The 23,598-nt window shown below is 36.5% G+C and overlaps 1 protein-coding gene across 2 annotated transcripts in view; it reads left to right on the forward strand.

Annotated features, from left to right (window-relative positions):
* Positions 1–23,598, forward strand: part of UNC13C (unc-13 homolog C) — a 547,141-nt gene that overhangs the window by 187,501 nt on the left and 336,042 nt on the right. The window contains exons 4-7 of one of the 2 annotated variants that reach the window (XM_044917815.1): positions 354–432; positions 1,623–1,628; positions 2,772–2,843; positions 17,222–17,441. In XM_044917815.1, coding sequence (XP_044773750.1) covers positions 354–432; positions 1,623–1,628; positions 2,772–2,843; positions 17,222–17,441 — 377 coding nt within the window. The remainder of the gene's footprint in view (positions 1–353; positions 433–1,622; positions 1,629–2,771; positions 2,844–17,221; positions 17,442–23,598) is intronic. The other variant, XM_021693930.1, reaches the window with a different exon arrangement.

Consider the following 23,598-nt stretch of genomic DNA (forward strand, 5'->3'; position numbering starts at 1 on the left):
GTTTTGATTCTGTTTCTTCCTGGAGACACAAAGTTTCATATAACTAACAATTTTTTTTTTAATCTTTGTGATATTGACAGAAAAACTGTGTGTCAAATCAAGCCAGGCATATTTTAAAGTTTCAATGTATATAGAACTATCCAAGAATACAAGTGATCACTTTGGTAGATAGAGTCTTTCTCCTTCTCCCTGGGTGAAGTCTTAGAGGCTTGGATCGTTCTTGTTTTGTGAACCAGTTGAAAAGCATGGTATACATTTCATCTTTTTTCACAGCCTTTTTACCATGAACAGGGGATTTTTTTCCTTAAAGGAAGTCCGGTTCCCATTGAAATCATTCCTGTTTTTCCTTTCAGGGCTGGGCGAGGACTTTATGGCATTGACAGTATGCCAGATCTCCGCAGGAGAAAAACTTTGCCTATTGTACGAGATGTGGTAAGCCACACCTGTTGAATTCTCTTTGATTGCATGTGTCCCTGTTTTCTTCATTAGCTGTCATTTTGGCCTTCTCATTAAGTGCCTTGCCTGTATTTCATAGAATAAAATATATAAGACGCTGGATTCTACCAAGTATTGCATTTATCATTTCTTTAAAATCTTTTAGGTGATGAAAGAACGCTAATCTTCATTTCTTTAAAATCTTTTAGGTGATGAAAGAACGCTAATCTTTTGACAGCTTTTTTTTTTTTTTTAAGCTTTCCTTCTCCCCCCCCCCCCCCCAGTGTGGGGCTTGAACTTATGACCCCAAGATCAAGAGTTGCATGCTTTACCTACGGAGCCAGACAGACACCACTTGACAGATTTTTATATTGGTTGAAATTACAAACTGAGTTAAAATGGCACTATAATTGAGCAAAAAGTCACACAGCATGCCAAGTGAGCTGCTTCAGCTGGGCTTTGATATATACAATGTTGCAAATAACCACACGTTTAAAGCACACTTTGAGTCTTGATTTGAACTTCCTCCCCTTAACCCAATGAATTTTTCTACTTTAAAAAGCAGCAGATAATATTAACCAATTCTTTATTTTATTAAGATCTAGTCACGTTAATAAGTGATTCCACTATCTGAGGAAATCTATGGCCCCCAAGTTATTAAAACCTTTAAGAAGCCTGAACATAACTTTCAATAACTCAGACTCTCTTATAACAAAATATGCTGGGGACCACCTGAAGATGCAAAGAATTGATAATGGCGTGCATTAGATTCTAAAACAAATAGCCTACCAGCATGTTTTATATTATCTCAATTGTCTCCACATTTTTTTATGGAAGCATATTCTTAGTAGTTTATGACCTAAAAATATGTTTTATCCAAGGGAAATAGAAATTTCCCTTTTTGCAACAATGTACACAATTTCTCATAATCAGCAATTTTTAATTTTACTATGAAAGCCATCATCTGAAAACCATCACTTTGGCTTTAAATTAGGAAAGATAAAACCTTGATTGGAAGGATGTTGTACTGAAAAGTATGATGTGTCTGTACAGCTCATATTTCTGCCATTATAGTGTGGACATTATTTTAAAGTGTTAAGTTTATTTTAACATCATTATACTCTCTGCTCACATTTCTTATTTCTAATTATTTACGCTTTGTTTCCTCTGACACTTGGAATCTTCAGGCTATGGTAAGTGATTTTCAATTTAATATTTTCCATACTTCTTAATATACACTGCAATTATTCTTGAGATAAAAGAGGGCAAGATGGGGAAATAAAAAGAGACACAGGAATAAGAAATTTAAGTTCTCCAAGAAAGCCTCTAGTTCAATTCTGAAAGATAAACCAAATTATATATATGACAGGTGTCAATATAGACTAAACTAGAATAAAGACATAATTTTAAGGATAATAGTTGTCAGAGTTGGAAGATCATCTTGGGTAAGTCCTTGGAGGTAAGCCCTCTATAGTTTATACAGTAGGGGTGGAGATGGGTGGACAGTGACTTCCTCACCCAGCATTGTGCTGAACTTTTATCTGAGTTTATGGCTTTGTAGCTCCAAGGAGATAGATTTAAGACCAGGTACAGAATTCCACTATGACTTCCTTTTGCTCCTAATTGGATGACATACTGAAAATTCCCATGTAAAACTTCTGATTTCCAAAAGTCTTGACAGCACTGCTGAGTGCATTATATCACACAGATTTCAAGGAGGAGCAATATAATGGTTCTATTTTATGGTTCGGGAAACTAAAGGGACTTGACTTTTAATTAAAATCAGTGAAGTTGGCAGCATTGCATTAAGAAAACCAATCTGGGTATAATGGTTTTCAGTTGATAAAATGAACACTTAGAAAAAATATCAAAAATATCCTGGTTAGATATGAAAGAATATTCTGGGGGAACTGTGAACAATTCAAGGATCCTCTAACCTTAATTGTGCTTCATGGCCATCACACAGATCATCTGACTGTACCAGTGGCCATGTTTTATGAAGGAATGTGATCATGATCACCTTGGGCAAAAGCAAAGTTATAGAAGCTCTTGCTAGCCTGGAAACCTAGGGCTCATCATCCTGCCTTGCTGGGCTTCAGTTTTGTCATCTGCAAAATGTAGGGGTTGGGTTCGATGATAGAAGGGGACTTTTTCAGCTTTGATGTTCCATGATTCCACATTCTGGATGAACTCGCTGACTACTGAAAATGGCAGGTCCCTATTGACTAAAACATGAACAATGATAGACTGTACTGTTATATTTTCACGTGCTGCTGAGCCGTATGTTCATGGCAGCCACCTCATGTGCCAATAACTTCTAATTCTGTTTATTTTAGACTCTGGCTGCCCGGAAATCTGGACTCTCCCTGGCTATGGTGATTAGGACATCACTAAACAATGAGGAACTGGTAGGTGCAGAGTCAGTTACTATGTATTGATCATAGTCCAGGGGAAAGTGATTCTGATCAAGCCACTCAGTCGTAATGTTGATTCCAAAATTCCAGAAATAACTGGGAACATGGGGAAAGTCTGACCCTAAACAAATTTCCTCAGGACCTCAGCTTCACTGTCATACAGATGATCCTCTGCTGATCCAATATGCATGTGCCTATCAATCTTTACAAATGCTATTCCATCCTCACGCATTTTATCTGTAATTCGCCCCCTGGGAAAAAAAAAAAAAAAAACCCTCTGTGTTTTTCTATGGTTCAAGTTTTGCCTCCTTTATGAGGCTGTCCCAAACATCTTCCTCCTCTTTTGACTGACTTTTTAGTTTCCTCCTCTGGGCTCTTAATCAAGCATTTAATCATGACCTCCATAGCATAGTATGGCATGAATGAAGGTTGCTCAGGGCGAGTCCCATCTGTAGTGCTAAACTAGCATTGTTCTACCTGGCAAGTTAGCTAACTTCTCTGAGTCTGATTTCTCTCATCTGTATAGTGAGGTAATAAGACAATTTATGAAGGGAGGGGAAATGTGTTTAACACTTGGCATAGCTTAGAGTATAGTAAAAAAAAAAAATGCAAGCTGCTGGTTTTATTATTTTTGTAAGCAATTAATTTTATTATTTTGCATAAACCTTTCCTTTAGAGGCTGATATTCCTAAGGGTAGCACTGTATCTTGTTTGTTGTTCTTGTTAAACACTTTGATCCCTACTACCTAGTACACGTGTGGCATGAGGTAGATACTTTGTAAATTCTTGTTGAATGAAAGAACCAATATGATTAGAAAATACAAGTAGGCTGCAAATATCTAGGTCAGGGTTTCTTAAATTTGGCTCATTAGAATCACCTGTGGGAGCTCTAAACCATGCAGATGCCTGGGTCTCGCTCCCAGTAATTCTGATTTAATTGACTTCAGATGTAGTCTCGGTATAAGGGTGTTTTTTGTTGTTTTTTGTTTGTTTGTTTTAAACTATCAGGCAATTCTAATGTGCAGTGAATTTTGTGCCCTGGCAACTCCTTCCTGCCCAGCCACTCTTCTGGGCTTTTACTAGAGACAATTTATGTGTCCTCCCTTAGGAGAACTCATATACTCTACCTCTCCCAATTTTAGTGACTTTGTCATTCCTGTAGAATAAAAATTTGCCAGTAATAATACTTGTTTTAAATTTCTATACACTTGGCATTTAACACCATTATTTATATGTATATTTCATATATACATGGTATATGAGAAAGCACCATATTGCTTGCTGAATCTTGAAGTACCTAGTCTTGCTTTTGAGAGAGTAATCAAGGTTGAGGCTTTTATCATTAAACTCTTATACTATTCCTTTTTTTTAAATTTTGAAATATGGTATTTGGTCTGAACCACAAATATTTATTCCTATGAAAAGTTAATAGAAAAGAGATAGAAATAAGAACGCTACTCCATTTTCTGAGGCCTTGAACAGGGAGCATACCCTCACTTTATGGTTAAATTAGTTATTAATCTACTTTTCATCCACTTAAAAATACATTGTATTTCTTTAGATTCAGAAGACCCTATGTAAAAGACTTTTCTGTGTGGATGTTGGGTGGATGAATGGAGTCCATCAGCTCCCTCTAAAATTCATAAAGCCCATTTCCCTGGGGCCCATGTCTCAAAAAGTAAATGAAAGATGACTTCTATACAACAGGCATATTAAATGTCACTCCTGACAGGCTGTCACATTAAGTTATTACATGGGCAGCTAACATAAATGCTGGAGCAAATAATTTCCACTTTTCCGTGCTGAAAGTCTTCCTAGGCACCCTCAATGTGAAAGCATGAAATATGTGTCTTTATATGAAGGAATACGGCTTGGCCATGTGGAAAATATCAAATGGTAGCACATGTGTTTTAGTTAAAGAGATGTATGGTAAAAAGTTCAGTCAGCTCTTCCACAGCAGGGAAGGGCTCTAAAGTCTGATGTAAGGTGACAGTGGGCTAGCCGGCACCGCCTCCAATGACCCTCTGTGAGCAGTGGGTGAAGCACGCCAGGTGCCCTCAGCCATCACCAATCCCACCTCACCCACAGGGCTATTGGGGCTGATTGGAAATCTGAGTCTAAAAAGCCCTTAAGGACCGTAATTTCTGAATCTTTCTGTCTGGCCTAATAACCCAAGAAGGGGTAACAATCTAGTATCCATCTAACAGTATTCTGCCTGACACTATGCTACCCAGCTTTGTGCTTGCTGTCATAGAGTGGTAGTTTCCTAGGTGTAGCCCCAAAAGGGGGGCAATCCAAGTAAAACCGTTCAATAAGTCAGATATTAACTGTCTACTATGTGTCAGGCAGTGTGTCAGATTCTGGAAATGAGACCATTCTGCCATCATGAGGCTTATAGTGAGAGGGGAGCTGAAATACTGTATTTTGCATGCCGTACTGTTGCAGGCATAATGAAAGCTTCTAACAGGTGGGCGTGTTTAAACTGACAGTGTCAGATGAGGGTTATGGGAAACTCAAGTAGAGTGCAGAACGCAAATCACCAAGCCTGAAAGGTATTCTAGAGCCCCGTTTATTCGATCTAGTTAATTCATATCTAACTATGGCTAGGGGGCTGGTCTAATGGTTTGCTTTCAGGAAGTGTCAATATTCAGTCAGGTTTGGTTTGTTGAGGAGAGTAGAGGTCCTCTTTTCAATAACAAGATCAAGATCGGGCCCGATGAAAGGGACTCACAAGAACTATGGGTGGGAATCATTAGATCAGACCTGGGCCCTATTTCTCGCATAATCCTAGAAAGGTGACCTGGAAGCAGGATGCAGGTCAGAACACCTGTCTGGTGCCTGGGGTTCAGTCAGGAAGCTGCAGGCTCACTGTATGCAGGTACTCTGGACTCCTCCTCAGGAACAGGAACTATGTCAAACCAAGTAACTGAGAGGTGAAGTGATAAGGGCATGAATTTGAATTTCAGCTCTACCTCTTATTACCTTTGAGAACTGATTTCTTTTCAATACTTTCTGCCTCCTCGAGACTTGTTCATCTCATCTGTAAAATGAAAGTAATAATACTTATCTCACAGTTTTGTGAGAATTAAAAAGAGTCTTGCCAGGCAGAGCAGGTGGTAGTCAGGGCAGTGGGCAGGGAGTCGCAGTGAGGTATCCAGATCCGTGTGGAATCCAGTGCCTCCCTGCCATCTTTGCAGCTGAAGGTCAGGTTCCAGTGTGTGCTGATAGGGGAACCGATCTAATTGCACATTTAAATATTGTTCTCTGGTTTACAAGTACTGTTCTTGGTCCTAATTCTATCCTTCTTCAGGAGCACAGTCTTTGGCTTGAGGTAAATGTAGGTCCAGCTCCACTATTGACTAGTTGTGGGAACTTGGGCAAGTGACTGAAGCTCTCTTGGCCTTGATTTTCTTACATGTTTGCGAATTATATAAGATTTTTGCATTGATGGCCTATGGTTTCCGGTGTCTGTGAGCAATTTTGGCATTAATCAACTAGCTTTGTAAAGTAGGTGGAAAGCTGTCCTTATCACTTCTCTGGAATGGTTTGTGTAGGTTGTTGCTCTGCCTTAAAAGTTGGGCAAACTTGCCTCTAAAATCGTCTTGTAATTTTTTTGAGGGTGGTTATTTGACTGCCCTCAATAATTTAATGTAATAATCCATTCATGTTCTTTAAACATTTGTTCTTGAGTCAGTTTTGATCATTTATATTATTTTTTTCCAGAACATTGTTCTTTTTTCCCCAAAATTTCAAATTCCATCAAATTGTTCATATAATTATATGATTTATAAAAGTTTGTGCTGTTTTCTCCTTATTTGTATTTCTTTTTTTTTTTTTTTAAATGAGTACTCCAAGAGATTTCCCTGGTGTTTGTTGACTCCATATTGTTTGTTTTCTATTTTATTTTATTTCTTTTTTTTTTTTAAGATTTTATTTATTTGAGAGAGCAAATGAGAGAGAGAGAGCACATGAGAGGGGGGAGGGTCAGAGGGAGAAGCAGACTCCCCGCTGAGCAGGGAGCCCGATGAGGGACTCAATCCCGGGACTCCAGGATCATGACCTGAGCCGAAGGCAGTTGCTTAACCAACTGAGCCACCCAGGTGCCTTATTTTATTTCTTTTCTTAGTTAGATACATCTTCTGCCCTCTTTGTATTCACCCTGAAGCTAACTACTTTTCTAACATACTGAGTTGAATATATGGTTTACTAATTTTGATTATTATTATTAATTATTGCATATACAGAAAAGAATATTTACAACATAAGAAACACTGCATATACCTGTGTATCCATAACAGCTTTAGAGAAAAATATTTAATAAATGATGCAATGATTATTTTGACTCCTCAATTTAGAGTGTTTATTCTCCCAAAGACAAGCCATATGAACTTTATTGTTGTTACCACATTGTATTCAGAGCACATAGAGTGTATATTCAGTGATTAGTATTTAATTATTTTATGGCTTAGGTCATAATCAGTTTTGTAGATAAACCATATGAGCTTTTTTTTGTTGGGTACATAAGTTTTGGGACTTTTATATTCCCGATAAATTGTTTCTTTCAACTTTGCTAATAATCTTATTAATTTCTTAAAAGCTTTTTCTTTAAAATATTTTCTCTATGCTACTAATACTGCTCTACCAAATTGATAAGGTCAGTATTTCCTTGATAGAACTTTCTCTAGCCCCTTCTTTAAGTCTTAATGTGTTTTATGTGTATCTCACATAGCTTTTTTTTTTTTTTTTTCCTTCCCAGAGAGGGAGAGGATGTGAGAGGAGTAGAGGGAGAAGGAGAGAGAATCCCGAGCAGGCTCCATGCCCAGTACAGAGCCCAATGCAGGGCTAGATATCTCAGCCCTGAGATCATGACCTGAGCCAAAATCAAGAGTCAGCTGCTTAACCAACTGAGCCACCCAGGCACCCCATGTATCTCACATAACTTAATTTTATTTATTTTTTAAGATTTTATTTATTTGAGAGAGAGAGAGCGGGTGCCAGACAGACTCCCTGCTGAGCAGAACCCTGGGATCATGACCTGAGCCTAAGGCAGAGGCTTAAATGACTGAGCCGCCCAGGTGCCCCTCTCATATAGCTTAATTTTAAATTCAGTCTGAGAAATTGCCTTTTTACAGGTGAATTCAATCAATATATACTTCCCATAATGTATTTGAGCTTAGTTCTATTACTTTTTAAAAATACACTGTGTCTCTCCTTTTTACTTTCTTTTCCAAGGTTCATTTGTGCAGACTGAGTTTTATTTTCCCTCTTCTTCAACAAATGGATTAAAATGATCTCTACTGTTTATTTTAATGTGGTGGATGTTTCCAAAATGTTTAATGAAAATACAACTTCTTTTATTGAAGTATAATTAGCTTACATTGTTATATTAGTTTCAGGTGTATAACATTGATTTGACAATTCTATACATTAGTCAGTGCTTACCATGGTAAGTGTAGTCACCTTCTGTTTTCGTACAATGTTATTACAATATTATTGACTATATTCCCTATGCTGTATTTTTTCATCTCTGATTTATTTATTTTATAACTGGAAGTTGGTATTTCTTAATACCCTTTATCTGCTTCACCCATCTCCCTACTCACTTCCACTCTGGCAATCACCAGTTTATTCTCTTTGTTGAAGAGTCTTGTTTGTTTGTATGTTCATTTGTTTTTCATTGCTTCTGCTCTTTTTGTAAAGTTTTTATTTAAATTCCAGTTAACATACAGTGTAATTTTGGTTTCAGGTGTACAATATAGTGATTCAACACTCACATGCAATACCTGTTGCTCATCACAGCAAGTGCCCTCCTTCATCCCCATCACCTATTTCATCCTTCCTCCTGTACCCCTCCCTTCTGGTAACTGTCAGTTTGTTCTCTGTAGTTAAGAGTCTGTTTCTTGGTTTGCCTCTCTTTCTTTTTTTGTTCCTTTGCTTTTTGTTTAGTTTCTTAAATTCCACAGATGGGTGAAATCATATGCTATTTGTCTTTCTTTGACTTATTTCACTTAGCATAATTCCATTTAAGTCCATTCTTTTGTCACTATTTGCTTTTTTTTCTTTTTTTTTTTTTTTTTTTTTATAAACAAGTAATTTTCCTTTGTGTGTGTGTATATACCACTCCTTTGTCTATTCATCTATCGATGGACACATGGGTTGCTTTCATATCTTGACCAAATAATGCTGCAATAAATATAAGGGTGCATATATCTTTTTCAAATTAGTGTTTTCATTTTCTATTTTTAATACTTTGAGTAAACTCCATACTGTTTCCCAGAGTGGCTACACCAGTTTGCCTTCCTACCACCAGTGCATGATGGTTCCCTTACTCCACATCCTCACCAACACTTGTTATTTCTTGTTTTTGATACTAACCATTCTGACTGGTGTGAAGTGATACCTCATTATGGTTTAGATTAGTATTTCCCTGATGGATTGTGATTTTGGACATCTTTTCACGTGTCTGTTGGCCATCTGTTTGTCTTTGGAAAAATGTCTATTTAGATCCTTGGCTCATTTTTTAATTGGATTGTTTTTGGTGTTGAATTATATAAGTTCTTTTTATGTTTTAGACATTAATCCCTTATCAGATATGTCATTTGCAATTATTTTCTCCCATTCAGTAGGTTGTTACTGTGTTTTGTTGATAGTTTTCTTTGCTGTGCAGAAGTTTTTTTTTTTTTTTTGGTGTAGTCCCAATGGTTTATTTTTGCTTTTGTTTCCCTTGTCTCTGGAGTCATATCTGTAAACATGTTGTTAAAATTGATGCCTATGTTTTCTTTCAAGAGGCTTATGGCTTCAAGTCTAACATTTAGGTCTTTAATCCATTTTGAGTTTGTGTGTCTGTGTAAGAAAGTGGTCCAGTTTCATTCTTTCACATGTAGCCGTCCAGTTTTCCCATCATCACTAACTGAAGAGACTCTCTTTTCCCATCAGATATTTTTACCTCTGTGTCATAGATTAATTAACTATATAGGTGTGGGTTTATTTTAGGGCTCTCTGCCCTACTCTTTTGATCTCTGTGTCTGGTTTTGTGCCAGTACCATACTGTTTTGATTACTATAGTTTTGTAGTGTATCTTTACATCTGGGATTGTGATACCTCCAACTTTGTTCTTCTTTCTCAGGATTGCTTTGGCTTTTTGAGGTCTTTTATAGTTCATACAAATTTTAGGATTATTTGTTCTAGTTCTGTGAAGAATGCTATTGCTATTTTGATAGAGATTACATTGAATCTGTAGTATGCTTTGGGTAGTGTGGACATTTTAGCAGTATTCTTCTAACACGAGCATGATACACCTTTCCACTTGTGCCATCTTCAGTTTCTTTCAACAACATCCTACAGTTTTCAGGGTATAGGCTTTTTACCTTCTTGGTTAAATTTATTCTTAGATATTTTATTATTTTTGGTGCAATTGTAAATGGGGTTTTCTTAATTTCTCTTTTTGCTACTCTGTTATTAGTGTATAGAAACACAACAAACTTCTGTTTATTAATTTTGTTTCCTGTAACTTTTACCAAATTATCAGTGTTAATAGTTTTTTGGTGGAGACTTAGGGTTTTCTATGTGTGGTATCATGGTATCTATAAGTAGTGACAGTCTTACTTCTTCCTTACCAATCTGGATGCTTTTTATTTCTTTCTTTCTTTTGTCTGATTGCTGCAGCTAGAACTTCCAGTACTATGTTGAATAAAAGTGGCAAGAATGGAATCCTTGTCTTGTTCCTGATCTTAGAGGAAAAGCTTTCAGTTTTCCACCATTGAGTATGATGTTAGCTGTGGGTTTTTCATATATGGCCTTTATTATGTTGAGGTATGTTCCCTCTAAACCCACTTTGTTGAGAGTTTTTTTATCATGAATGGATTTTGTATTTTGTCAAATGCTTTTTCTGCATCTGTTGAGATGATTATATATATATAATATATATGATGATTATATATATTGTATATATATTATTATTAATATATTATTCCTCTTGTTAATGTGATGTAGCACATTGATTGATTTGTGAATTTTAAACCACCCTTGCATCCCTGCAATAAATCGCACTTGACCACTTGGCCATGGGGCATGATTTTTAAAAAATGTATTGTTGAATTCAGTTTGCTAAGATTTTATTGAGGATATTTGCATCTATGTTCATTGGAGATACTGGCCTGCAATGTTCTTTTTTTGTAGCATCTTTGTCTTCAAACTTTAAAGTTAATAATTCTGTCCTGAAAAAAAACACATGATCTAAAAATGTTTAGCCTCTCATTACTACCCTCAATGCCCACATTAGGTAAAAGGCAAGTCTAAATGTCATGTCTGAAAATGGTCTGAAAACCTCAAGTTTGTAGCCCATGGAGTTTAACTGGATCCCAAACACAACCTTCGGGTTTCCATAGAATCAATTCTCACAATTCTGGCAGTAAGTTCCTTTCTTCCCCCCAAGCACCTGGAGAATCTGTTTCTTTTGGGCTCTTTCACATATTAAAATATTTTTTTCCGACACTTCTCTAGTAGGCTATTATCAACTTAGTCTGCCATGTTGCCAGATCAGTTTTTCAACGTGTAAAATAAATATATTAATACTGCTAGAATGCTCTTGGGGGGATCAGTGAGATAACAAACGGAAAGCACGTCAACCATTTTTGACACATAATTATGTAGTAAATATTATTGTTTTTTATTATTAACTTCATTTACTGCAACTTTCCATGGCTCCATGCCTGGCTTTGCTTGGTTACACAAGAGGACAGTGAAACAGATTCCCTTTAAGAGGGATAGTCATCCCCTTCTCTCTCTTACTTTTACAATATCCTAACTCTTCTTTCTAATCTTTCATGGCCTCTGTCAGAAGATTTGTAAGAACTCTGTCTTGACCCCAAGTGGTAAAAATAAACAAACTTTTCACATTAAAATGACAAAAGTTTCCTTCCAGTGAAAGAATTCATATTATTTTTGATCTCTTATATTTAATAAATTACTCATCTCCTACTGCTTCCATTATTTATATATACTTTTTTTTACTGAGGTATAATTGACATATAACATCTAAATTTCAGGTGTATAAAGATTCAATATTTGTATATATGGTGAAATAATCATCACAGTAAGTCTAGTTAACATCCATCACCATACATGTTTATGTGTTTTTTCTTTCTTGTGATGAGAAGTCTTATGATCAGCACATTTCAAATGTATAATAAAGTATTATTAACTGTAGTGACCCTACTGTACATTATAATCCCATAACTTATGTTTTATGACTGCAAATTTGTACCTTTGACCCCCTTCACAAATTTTGCTCACGCACCATCCCCTGCCTCTGGCAACCACCAATCTGTTCTCTGGATCTATGAGCTTGACTTTTTGTTTTTGCTTTTGTTTTGTTTTGTTTTTTTAAGATTCTCCATATAAGTAAGATCACATAGTATTTGTCTTCCTCTGACTTAGTTCACTTAGCATAATGCCCTCAAGATCCATCCATGTTATTGCATATGGCAAGATTGTACTCTTTTATAGCTGAATAATGTTGTGTTATACACACACACACACACACACACACATTTTCTTTATCCATTCAACAACACTTAGGTTGTTTCTGTATCTTGACTGTTGTAAATAATGCTACTGTGAACATGGAAGTGTCTGTCATTTTTCAAATTAATGCTTTTGTTTTCTTCGGATAAATACTCAGAAGTGGAATTTCTGGGTCATATGGCAGTTAGGTTTTTAGTTTTTTGAAGTGACTCCATATTGTTTTCCTTTTAGATTCCCACCAACACTGCAGAAATGTTCCATTTTCTCCAAATCCTTGACAATACTTATTATTGCTTATGGTTTTGATGATAGCCTTTCTAACAGATGTGAGGTGGTATCACTTGATTTTGGTTTGCATTTCTCTGATGATTATGAACATTTTTTCATGTGCCTTGTAGCCATATCTATGTCCTTTTGGGACAATGTCTATGCGGATCCTCGGCCCATTTTTAAATCAGGTTTTTTGTTTTCCAGCTATTGAGTTGTAGGAGTTCTTGATATATTTTTGGTATTAGTCTCTTACCAGATACATGATTTGCAGATATATTCTTCCATTCAGCAGGTTGGCTTTTCATTTTATCGATGGTTTCCTTTAGTGTGCAAAATGGAGGCAAACATGCTTTGTTCTTGTTGTATTAAAAGTTGGTTGATTGGAATATTGATGGTCTAAAAATACTCATCATCACCTTTGGCAGGAAGCCTGATTGCTTTATTTCTTGGGCGCGTTTTAATTTTCTTATATAGTTATGAATAAAAACAATTCATTTTTTTTCCTGTGTCCTAATTGTTCAAAAAGTGACATATTAGAGCATTTCACCTTAGATTCCAGTTTCTTAGAGGAATTTTTAACAAAATAATTGTTAAAAATTGGATATGAGCATCCTCCCTTTTGTAATCTATAAGCTGTACTTTGCTAAAGAGGCTTATCAGAGTCAAAGCATTCCTTAACCTCATTTCTACAGATAAAACAGTGTCTCCACAAAATAAAAATTGCCTTTTTTCTGCAGTCACCTCAGTAATATAAAACTGATGTTTATCAGTTTTATTCCTAATTGTGTTGTCTTATATTCTGTCTATAAATAGAAAAAAATCCTGAAAGAACCTTTACGAACTTTGAAAAATTAAATTGAGTAACTTTATAAAAATTTTAGTGCTTTTTTTGTTTTATAAATTACTTTTACAGTGAGCATGCATTTTATTATAATTAGAAAATACATACTAGAGAGGAAAGTGACATATGAGATTTTTGTTTGTTTGTTTGCTTGTTTTGTCTTCATTTTGACTGGGGAAAAGAAAAGATTATTGTTAGCCAATGAGAATTATTTCATTTTGCAGGTCACTTCCATGAAGTGTTGAGCATGATTTACAAAATCTTTGTGATTCTTAAAAGAGGGGGGAAAATGATAGGACATATATACACATCTATAAATACCAGTATCATTTAGAAACAGGAGGCTCCTATACAATGTAAAATGCAACTTGATCTATAGTTACTGGAAGGATATTAAAAAAAGAAATGAAAATACATTTTAGAAAGTACTATATGTTTATTGTGGAAGATTGGGAAATTTTAGAAACCTTTAAAATAGATTAACAGTAATTCTTCCATATTGCTGAGTTCATTATGTCCTTGGGTCCTAATCCCAGTAGATGAAGGCTCTGCTTGTTCTGGGGACCACCTTCTCTACATATCTGTCTTCTGCTTTACCTAGGCCAGAGACCCTCTCTGGATAACATACCCAGTCCCATCCTTTCATGTCAGCTAGGGTCCTATTAACTGTAACTAGTTATCTTGCTAGTAAAAAGTACTACATTAAAAAAAAAAATCTCTTTGCTTTCAATCCAACTCCTAATGGTGAGTTAGAGTCCCATTTTCTATGGTCCATGGCTAATTTTGGAGTTTCCCCTTGGTTATTTCCACTTTGTTTATTCAGTGCTCCTTACCCTATCTTTTTTGACTTATTTCACAAAACTCTCACACTCTTGGTCCTTGATTATAATCTTGTTTGATTTGGTCTTATTTTGCTGCTAAGGAAGTACATCATTTTCCCAGGATAAAGTATTCTCCTGAGCGTAAGAATCCCCTCTTATGAGGTAGACTTTTACATCTCCTAACTTTACTTTCCTAACTATTCACTTCCTGAGTTTCTAAACTGACCATCCTTGTACCTTATACTTTGCTTCAATTAAGAAATGTTGCCATATGTCATTTTTTAAAAGATTGATTTATTTGAGAGAGAGCGTGCCCAAGTGCGGGGAGGGGCATAGGGAGAGAATCTTCAAGCAGACTCCCCCCACTGAGCCCAATGCTGGGCTCAATCTCATGAGCCATGAGATCATGACCTGAGCTATAACCAAGAGTCAGACGCTTAACTGACTGAGCCACCCAGACGTCCCTCCATATGGCATTTATTTTAGAGTAATTTTCAGCTTTGATAGACAATGCTCATATCCCAAGAATCACAAATGGAAAAGATGCATATTATCATTTCCTGAAGACTAGAGATATATACCCTCTAGTGAGCTATCCAATGTTTTCTCCAGCTTCTATAGCTTTTAAATGTTAGATTTATTTTAATGCCCCATTCAACTGATTTTCAATGTGCTGTCAATTAAATTTCCCATATTTCCTTTTTTTTTTAAATGAGCTTCACTCTCTTTTTATGAAATGGATCATGCCTCTTTAATCCCAACCAAACAAAACATTTCAATGAAAACTTCTCAGCTGTCTATTCAGAACTCTTTTGTTTTTCTCTAGCATGTTTAATTTTTTAGAAGGTATTCCTTATATTTATTACTCCTGCTATAACCTAAGGATTTAGAGGCCAACTATGTCACTTGAATTCAATAAAAAGAAAATATACACATAGGGAATTAGAGAAAATGTATGAATCATTTACTTAATTGTGAAATATGTAGATAAGTTCATGTTCAAAACAACCCTTTACCCAACCCTGCTTTCTAAGTTCATACATATTTTACTTTTCTTGGGTTCATTAGCAAACTATTCCCACCTAGTGTTCTATTAGGTTAGAATTACTACTCTCTACAACGAATTACCTGATGTGATTGCAAATGTAACTAAATTCCCTACTTAATTTTTATCTAAACCAAAAATGCTACATTACACACACAGATAACACACAAACCCCTCAGCCCAGTTAGAACAGGAAGCTGTCTGTGGATGGCTGATTGAGAATCTATTAGGCCAAGAATTGTTCAATTCACTTTAATGTTATTGAAGATACCCACTCTGCTAAGCAGTACAATGGAAGCAAAGTTGAATAATGCATAGTGTTAATGCTAAAAGAACTCTTAACAATTTTTTTGCAAGATAAGACGTCTTCATTATGAGATGAAGCCAAAAGATACACTTGGCTTAGGCTTTATTTATTGAAAAGGATGGGCCATTTGTTTGTATAAACCTTAATATGGAGGTCTTCCACTTGAATAATTCCTGTATTTGATCATACTGCTGCTCTGTAGACTCACGTGAAGTATTAAAAGCTTTGACCAGACACTCATGTAATAACAAGGCTGGATCTTGCTGTTTAAAAGTAAGAAAAAAATTTAGTGAAGCTTAACTCCCTGCAGGGGATCTTCCAGTACCATTACCAAACATATTCTGGGAAAACACACAGTGAGGGGAATGTACTAATAAAGGGAAATATGCTGTTACCATACTGTAGAATTGAAAAATTGTGGAAAGTTGGTCATTTCAACACTGTGAAGATACTCTGAAATGAAATTTAAGATATTCTGAAATGAGATTTAAGGGTTATTAATGCAAAATATAATTGTTTCATTTAACCATTAGGCTCCTACAGGATTTATGTAAATATTCATTCATTATGCATCAGGCAGTTGTGTGAAATTACCTGTAAATGTAACTTCAGAGAGTGATGGTCTTTCTTTCAAGAACTCATCTGCAGGCACCCCTGGGTGGCTCAGTCGGTTAAACATCTGACTTCGGCTCAAGTCATGATCTCAAGATCCTGGGATTGAACCCCATGTAGGGTTCTGCCCTCAACAGGGAATCTGCTTTTCACACTCTCCCTCTCCCTTTACCCCTCCCCCAGCTCATGCATGCTCTCTCTCTCTCTCTCTCAAATAAATAAATAAAATATTTTAAAAAAAATAGAAAAAAGAAGTTACCCACCTAATTAGATATGAAAAGCACAGAGAAGGACTCATCCAGACAAGTCTCTTTCCTATCAACCTATGGTGGTTTCTGGAAAATCTACTATGAGTGCTAACATTTAGTATTTATTTAGTATTTTGAAGTTTCTAGTTGGTTGGTTATCATCCTACAATTTGATCTTCAAAATTATACAGCAGGTAGGTAGATATGTAGGGGAAGAAAGTAAGGCTTAGAGACCTAAGTCTCTCTGTGGATTATAAGACAGGATCCTAAGTGGCAGAACATTCACTCCACAAAATATGTGTTGTACCCCTACTAGATGCTTCCCATCTAGTTCACAATTTTTACCAAGAACCGGTTTAGACCAAGGAGATCTATATCATCGTCCGTGGCCTCATAGAGTCCACAGTATAGCAGGACGTGGACATTATCAGGTAATTAGAGTTTCTTGCTGCTGTGAAAGAAGCACAACAGTGGAGCCCAGTCCAATCTGGGAGATTAGGGAGTTCTCTGTGTTCAGATGACTGAACTGGGCCCTAGAATGCTGAGAGAAGAATAAGTGAGCAGAATTACTGTGCTTACTATCATGACTTGTCAATAATTAAGAGGTTCTTTCAAAATAGTATTTTCAGGGAGAAGTGATAAAATAGTTTTATGTTGAAATTCTCTGAATCCACTGACTTGGCTGGCATTGTAACTTTTACAGAAAATACATGTCTTCAAGAAGACCTTGCAGGCACTGATCTACCCCATGTCCTCCACCACCCCCCACAATTTCGAAGTTTGGACGGCAACAACACCTACCTACTGTTATGAGTGTGAAGGGCTCCTGTGGGGCATTGCTCGGCAAGGCATGAAGTGTTTGGAGTGCGGAGTGAAGTGCCATGAAAAGTGTCAGGACCTCCTAAATGCTGACTGTTTGCAGAGTGAGTACCTGTTTAGGGTAGAGATGTATATGTAGACCCTGCCTTATCCTCCATGTTTTCAGGTTAGACCTCTTCAGCTCTTGCTGGTTTTCAGTAATTCCAACCCCCACCCCTCCTATCACACAAAGATTCACATACAACCCATCAAGTCATATCGTTGATGATGTGTTCCCATAGTGCCGAGCACGGACTTAGATGCCTCAGAGCAATGGCAGACTCACCAAGTAGAAAACTTGAAAGCGACTTCTGATCTCTTTGGTCACTTCCATCTCATGATAGCCCTGCGTGGAAAGTGGGAATGTGTAAAGTCATGTTCCTCAGCCAAGGACTAAGGCACACCCTTGTGATTACAGCAGTCTGAATTCCTTCTCAAGCCTATTTGGTGTCTGCCAGAAGGAGTCATATTCTTGGAATTGGGAGGTTTTGTGTTTGAATATCGAAGACACATCTAACTTACCAGATAAGTGACCTTGGGCAAGTTTTTTTAACTTCTCAGGGCTTCATTTTTCTCCACCAAATGAACAGGAATAATAAAATTTACCTCAGAGCGTTATCGGGAAGACTAAATGAAACAGTCTCTGCTAAGAGTCTGGCACATAGTAGATCCTCAATGAATATTAATGGCTTCCCCATCCTTTTGCACTTATGAAAAGGTACATGTCAGTTCGACCTTTATGACAAGTTACCTTAAATTTTCCATTTCCAAAAAAAATTCTTTATACTGCTACTTTAGACTAGGTCCAGAAATGCCAAAACATCACAGTCTAAAATATGTATTACTGACTTTTCTGTGCTGCGTTGATTTGGTTGTGGCTGTGACACTGAAATTACTAAAAAAAGAACAAAAACAAAACACAAACAAAAAAAAACTTTGCCAAGGAAATTTATTTAAACACGGACTTTCATTTACAAATCTTTTTTTCACATGTAAACATTGTCCCCTCTGTTATTGTTTATATGAATACAATGAATGTGTGACATCCACGGGGTTGCCTAAAATTGAGGGGGATCAGAGGAAAATGTCAAAATAAAGATTAAATCATAAATGCTGTCACAGCTGATTTTGTAGTAAGTCATACACATTCTACAGTTTTCTTTACTTCATTAGTATTCTCCCTACACCATGAGATCAGATGGAGGTTGTTAATGGTAATGAATGCGTTTTTTTGTTTTTGTTTTTGTTTTTTTCAAAATAGGTAGTGTCTCTTTGAAAAATAAAAAGTATATTTAGGAATAACTGCTTAAAAGGAAGGGGGATTGACTCAATACTACTGAGCTAACTTGCATAATCTCATCATCCAATTAGAATTCAGTCTACTTATTTAAAAACTGAATTATAAACAGTCTTTTTAAAGAAATAAGCATATTAGGGCAGTGACATTTGAAAAAACAGAAAAACATTGCCATCTAGAAACAAATGGCTGGAATCCAGTAAGTAAAAAAATGATGTAGATTATACTTCAGAAATGAGCTGACTCTTTTCTCAGTGTTTGAGAGACTAAAGATGTCACACATTCATTAGACTTTGGAAACATTTTTATATTATATTTCTGTTTCTTAAGATACATTGATGGATATTGGCTAAATTAGGCAACTTTTTTTTGAGGTTATTCATTAAAATGCACATGTAAATTGAAAGAAATCAAAAATAGTTGAGAAAAATGAGGGTGGGTATGAGTGCCCCAGGAAGGGGAGTATTTTCTTTAGTAATACCTCCTTACTGTTTTCCTAAAATCCACCCTTGCATTGAACAGAAAGAGACTTTGCAAGTATATGAATTCAACCTCACCACTTTCCACAATAACTACCAGTAAAATTTGAAATTGACCCTACAGAATCAGTGACACTTCCTTAAGAAATTTCTCTTTTCATTGCTTTAAGCAAGAAATTTGCAATGGGGACACCCCTTATATATAAGACTTCCACATATGCCTAGGATGGAAGAAAAGGAGAGGATAAACAAGTGGGAAATCAGAGTGGGAAGGTCTAGCTAATGCAGCCAGCCTCCTGTGAAAATGAGGAAGTTCTGTGATTTCTTTCTCAGAATAATCAATCTCTGTTTGAATACCACTAGGAAAAATTTAACACCTTGGCAGGCAGCTTAATTCATCATTAGAAAATTGGAGTGTGTAAATTACAGCTTGAACCAAGCCCTGCCTCCTGGTAACTTCTATCCTTTAAACTTCTATCCTTTAATCTTACCACTGGAGAAAATATTTAATAAATGAACATCCTTTGACAGTTTTTCAAATACTTGTTTTTTTCAAATAAGAGTCTCCTTCAGGTTTTTAGAACCCTTATTATTTTGCTAATCTTTTTCTGAAGACTTTGCAGTCTGTCAACATAGATGCACACACAAACACACACTCAGAATAAAAACAAAAGAAAAATTGTTCTCTTTATTTCTCCAGAATTTAGCACACGTTATGGCATCATAGATGCTTAATAAAGGTTGGTTAAAGCAACAAACGGGGGCGTGAGAACTGCAGTTAGAAATAGCATGCAGTGGTTTAAAGATCGTTCTTTTGTAGAATCATAGACTTTTAAGGGAGCCTTTGAGATCAGTGGATTGGAGAACCCAATCTACTGATTTTACTGAGGTCACACGATACAGTTTTTTGTCAAAAAGAAACAAATAGATTTTATACATAGGGTTAGAACCCAGGTCTCTGAACTCCCAGCCTAATGTTCTGTCCTAATTTATAAAGAAATATGCAAAGTTTGTTTAAAGGAAAAAATGGTAAGTTGATGAATTTTATTTATGGTGCTTTTCTACTCTCCCATGTAGTACCCCTGACTTTTAGGCAAATTATGCTGCCCAGATGTTATCCTCACATCATGATGATGACTCAAGGCCTGTCCTCTGTGGCCAACCCACTGAGCTTGGAGTATATCCCTATCACAACATACCTACTGCATAGACTTTTCAACAACACTAAAGAGAATATCATCTAATAAATTAATTTGGGTAAAAGTGGAATCAATAGTTGAGTTACCATAATACAATGGTCATTTTCTTAACTTTAAGGAATAAACTAATAGTGGAGCATAGTTAGGTTTGGGGTAGGCTGCTGTTGGGGGACAAAAATGGTGAGTATGCTTTACATGATGCTATATAGGTATTCAACATCAATAAGCAATGGGTATCTTTATATCCATATCTATATCTAGATTTCATAGTCCTCAGTTACTTGAGAAAGATCTTGTTTCTAATCCTGCTGCTACTGGAATTTTTCAAAACATCTCTGAGCATCATTTTCTACATATGTAAAAAGAGTTAATAATATTTGTTAACGCCAATTAACTAAAGACTACCAAAACACATCTGTAGTTTATATTATTTTGAATTTAATTAATTAACATATAGTATATTATTAGTTTCAGAGGTAGAGGTCAGTGATTCATTAGTTGTATGTAACACCCAGTGCTCATAACATCACGGGCCTTCCTTAATGCCCATCACCCAGTTACCCCATCCCCCCACCCTCCCCTCCAGCAACCCTCAGTTTGTTCCCTATGATTAAAAGTCTCTTACGGTTTGTCTCCCTCTCTGATTTCATCTTATTTTTCCCTCCCTTCCCCTGTGATCCTCTGTTTTGTTTCTTAAATTCCACATATGAGTGAAATCATATGATAATTGGCTTTCTCTGATTGACTTAATTTTGCTTAGCGTAATACCCTCTAGTTCCATCCACATAGTTGCAAATGGCAAGATTTCATTTTTTTGATGCCTGCATAATATTCCATTGTATCTATACACACCACATCTCTATCCATTCATCTATCAATGGGCATCTGGGCTTTTTCCACAGTTTGGCTATTATGGACATTGCTGCTATAAACATTAGGGTGCAGGTGCCCCTTCAGATCACTATGTTTGTATCTTTTGGGTAAATACCTAGTAGTGCAATTGCTGGACTGTACTTTAGCTCTATTTTTAACTTTTTGAGGAACCTCCATACTGTTTTCCAGAGTGGCTGCACCAGCTTGCATTCCCACCAACACTGTAGTAGGGTTCCCCTTTCTCCGCATCCTCACCAACATGTGTTGTTTCCTGTGTTGTTAATTTTAGCCATTCCGACCGGTGTGAGGTAACACATTTGTAGTTTTAGAAGTTCAGTTTATTATCCATTGCTGCAAAGGAGAATATACTGCAGGATAAACCATGGGACATCTCAGTAAGAGGGTTTTAGAAAGCAGAGGTTGCTCTGGATCAGGTGTTGTCTGAAAGTGAGGACAATTTATGATCGTGTAGGTTAAAAAAATCTTACCTACCAGGAGGACAGACGAGAGTGAGGCAAATAGCTGTACCTAGCTAAGGAACAGTGGTCACTCATGAGTTAGGAGAGGGGATGTTTGGTATTTTGTGGTTTGTTTTCATTTGCGCTTAGATAAACTTGTGAGATGGCCTTGTTTGTCTCACGTCGGCGTGGTCATGGTCACACAGACCATGTGAACGTGGTGTCCTGTGAGTTTGGTCATGTCCAACAGGAGAACAGCGTGGTCTAAGAATGTCAGTACCAGGCCAGCTTCCAATAACACTGTGAACTAGTTATGTCAGCCAACTTCCATTCAGAGACTAGTTAAAAAAAGAGAAATAGAAAAAAATCTTGGGTTTAAAATTTTCTTTGTTTTCTTTTGTTTTATCTTTTGTTTTTTTTTTTTGAAAAAGACTTGGAAAAAATCTGTTGCGAAAAGTGATAAGAACAAAAAAGATCTTTCCTCTCTCCATCTCTCCGTTGATTTTTTTTCCTTACATAGTAAAAATACTTCTGAAATTGAGCACTTTTTTTCTTTTGTTGAAATTAGTTTTTCCCCTCATCTATACAATTTTTGACTCTGAAATAATTTAGAAATCTTAAGGAAGTTAGTATCTAAATAATGCTCAGGAAATGTAGTAGCTCTGACAATTTTGAGAGTGCATACCTGATTCTGTCTTCTTTTAATATGCAAATGTTTCTGAACTTGTTCTCAAAGTTTGCATTTACCAATAATAGGATGATTGAATATGGTGGAGGTGGGCAGCGAAGAAAGGTTGATTTTTGGTTTTGGACCCAACCTCAACAAAAGTAAAATTACTTTATAGAAGGTGGCAGTTCCTTGAAAGGGGGCTCCCTGCCCACATTCTCCTACTGTCAGTGATGGGGACACCTATGAGAATGGGAGATGATGCTATGCTAGGTCTGTGATCCTCCAGTTATCCTTCTATTAAATGTCAGTTCTTTATTGTGTTCCAGAAATTGTGTGGAGTGTGTAACTTTGATTGTGTAAGACAAAGGAGACCTGTGATTTGAAGACTGGGGGAGTTGTAGGTTTGCTCCTTGGAAATATTGAAGGCATGTTAGAAGAGGAGGGTTAAGATGATCTTGGCTGTAAAGCAACTAAAGGGAAAAGGTAGAAAATGCCAGCTACATGCCCACCTACATGATTTCATGAGAAAGAAAAACAGAGGCACCAAGAGTAGGCCCACCTACAGGATTTTATGGGGAAAGGAAAGAAAAGCAATAAAGTTTCATAGGCTAGAGACTCCTAGAAAGAGAAATGCCTCAATATCAGACCTTCTGCATGCTTTCTGTGTATATCAACCACCTACTTACTCTGGGTTCACCAGCTTCAAATGCAGGTAAAAATTTATGGATATGAAAAATAAAAATACTATAATAATTTCTTCTAGTTTCTCTGAACTTTTTTTTTTTTTTAAAGATTTTATTTGAGAGAGAGAGAGCGAGCACACAAGCAGGGGGAGCTGCAGAGGGAGAGGGAGAAGCAGGCTCCCCACTGAGCAGGGAGCCCGATTGGGTGGGGCTCGATCCCATGATCCTGGGCTGAAGGTAGATGCTTAACCAACTGAGCCACCCAGCTGCCCCTGAATTTTATTTTCTTAAATCTTCAAGTACTTCATTGGCTCCCAGCTAGCAAGTTGTTCTATAGCATTAAGCATATGGCAGACATTGGGTGTGGCAGTGTCCGTGGGGAGAGCTTTCACCGAGTTGCTTTACAGGTCAAGTAATCTTAAAGCTAAAATCCCCAAATTCCATGTTAATGTAAAATTCTTTAATAAATGCTTGTATCTTCACCTTGTGACATCTAGACTTTTTACTTGCTCAATTATTAGTATTGAAACTTTTATACATTATCTCATTTAATCCTTACAGTG

Source organism: Neomonachus schauinslandi, chromosome 9 (genome assembly GCF_002201575.2).
Source record: "Neomonachus schauinslandi chromosome 9, ASM220157v2, whole genome shotgun sequence".
Taxonomy (NCBI): domain Eukaryota; kingdom Metazoa; phylum Chordata; class Mammalia; order Carnivora; family Phocidae; genus Neomonachus; species Neomonachus schauinslandi.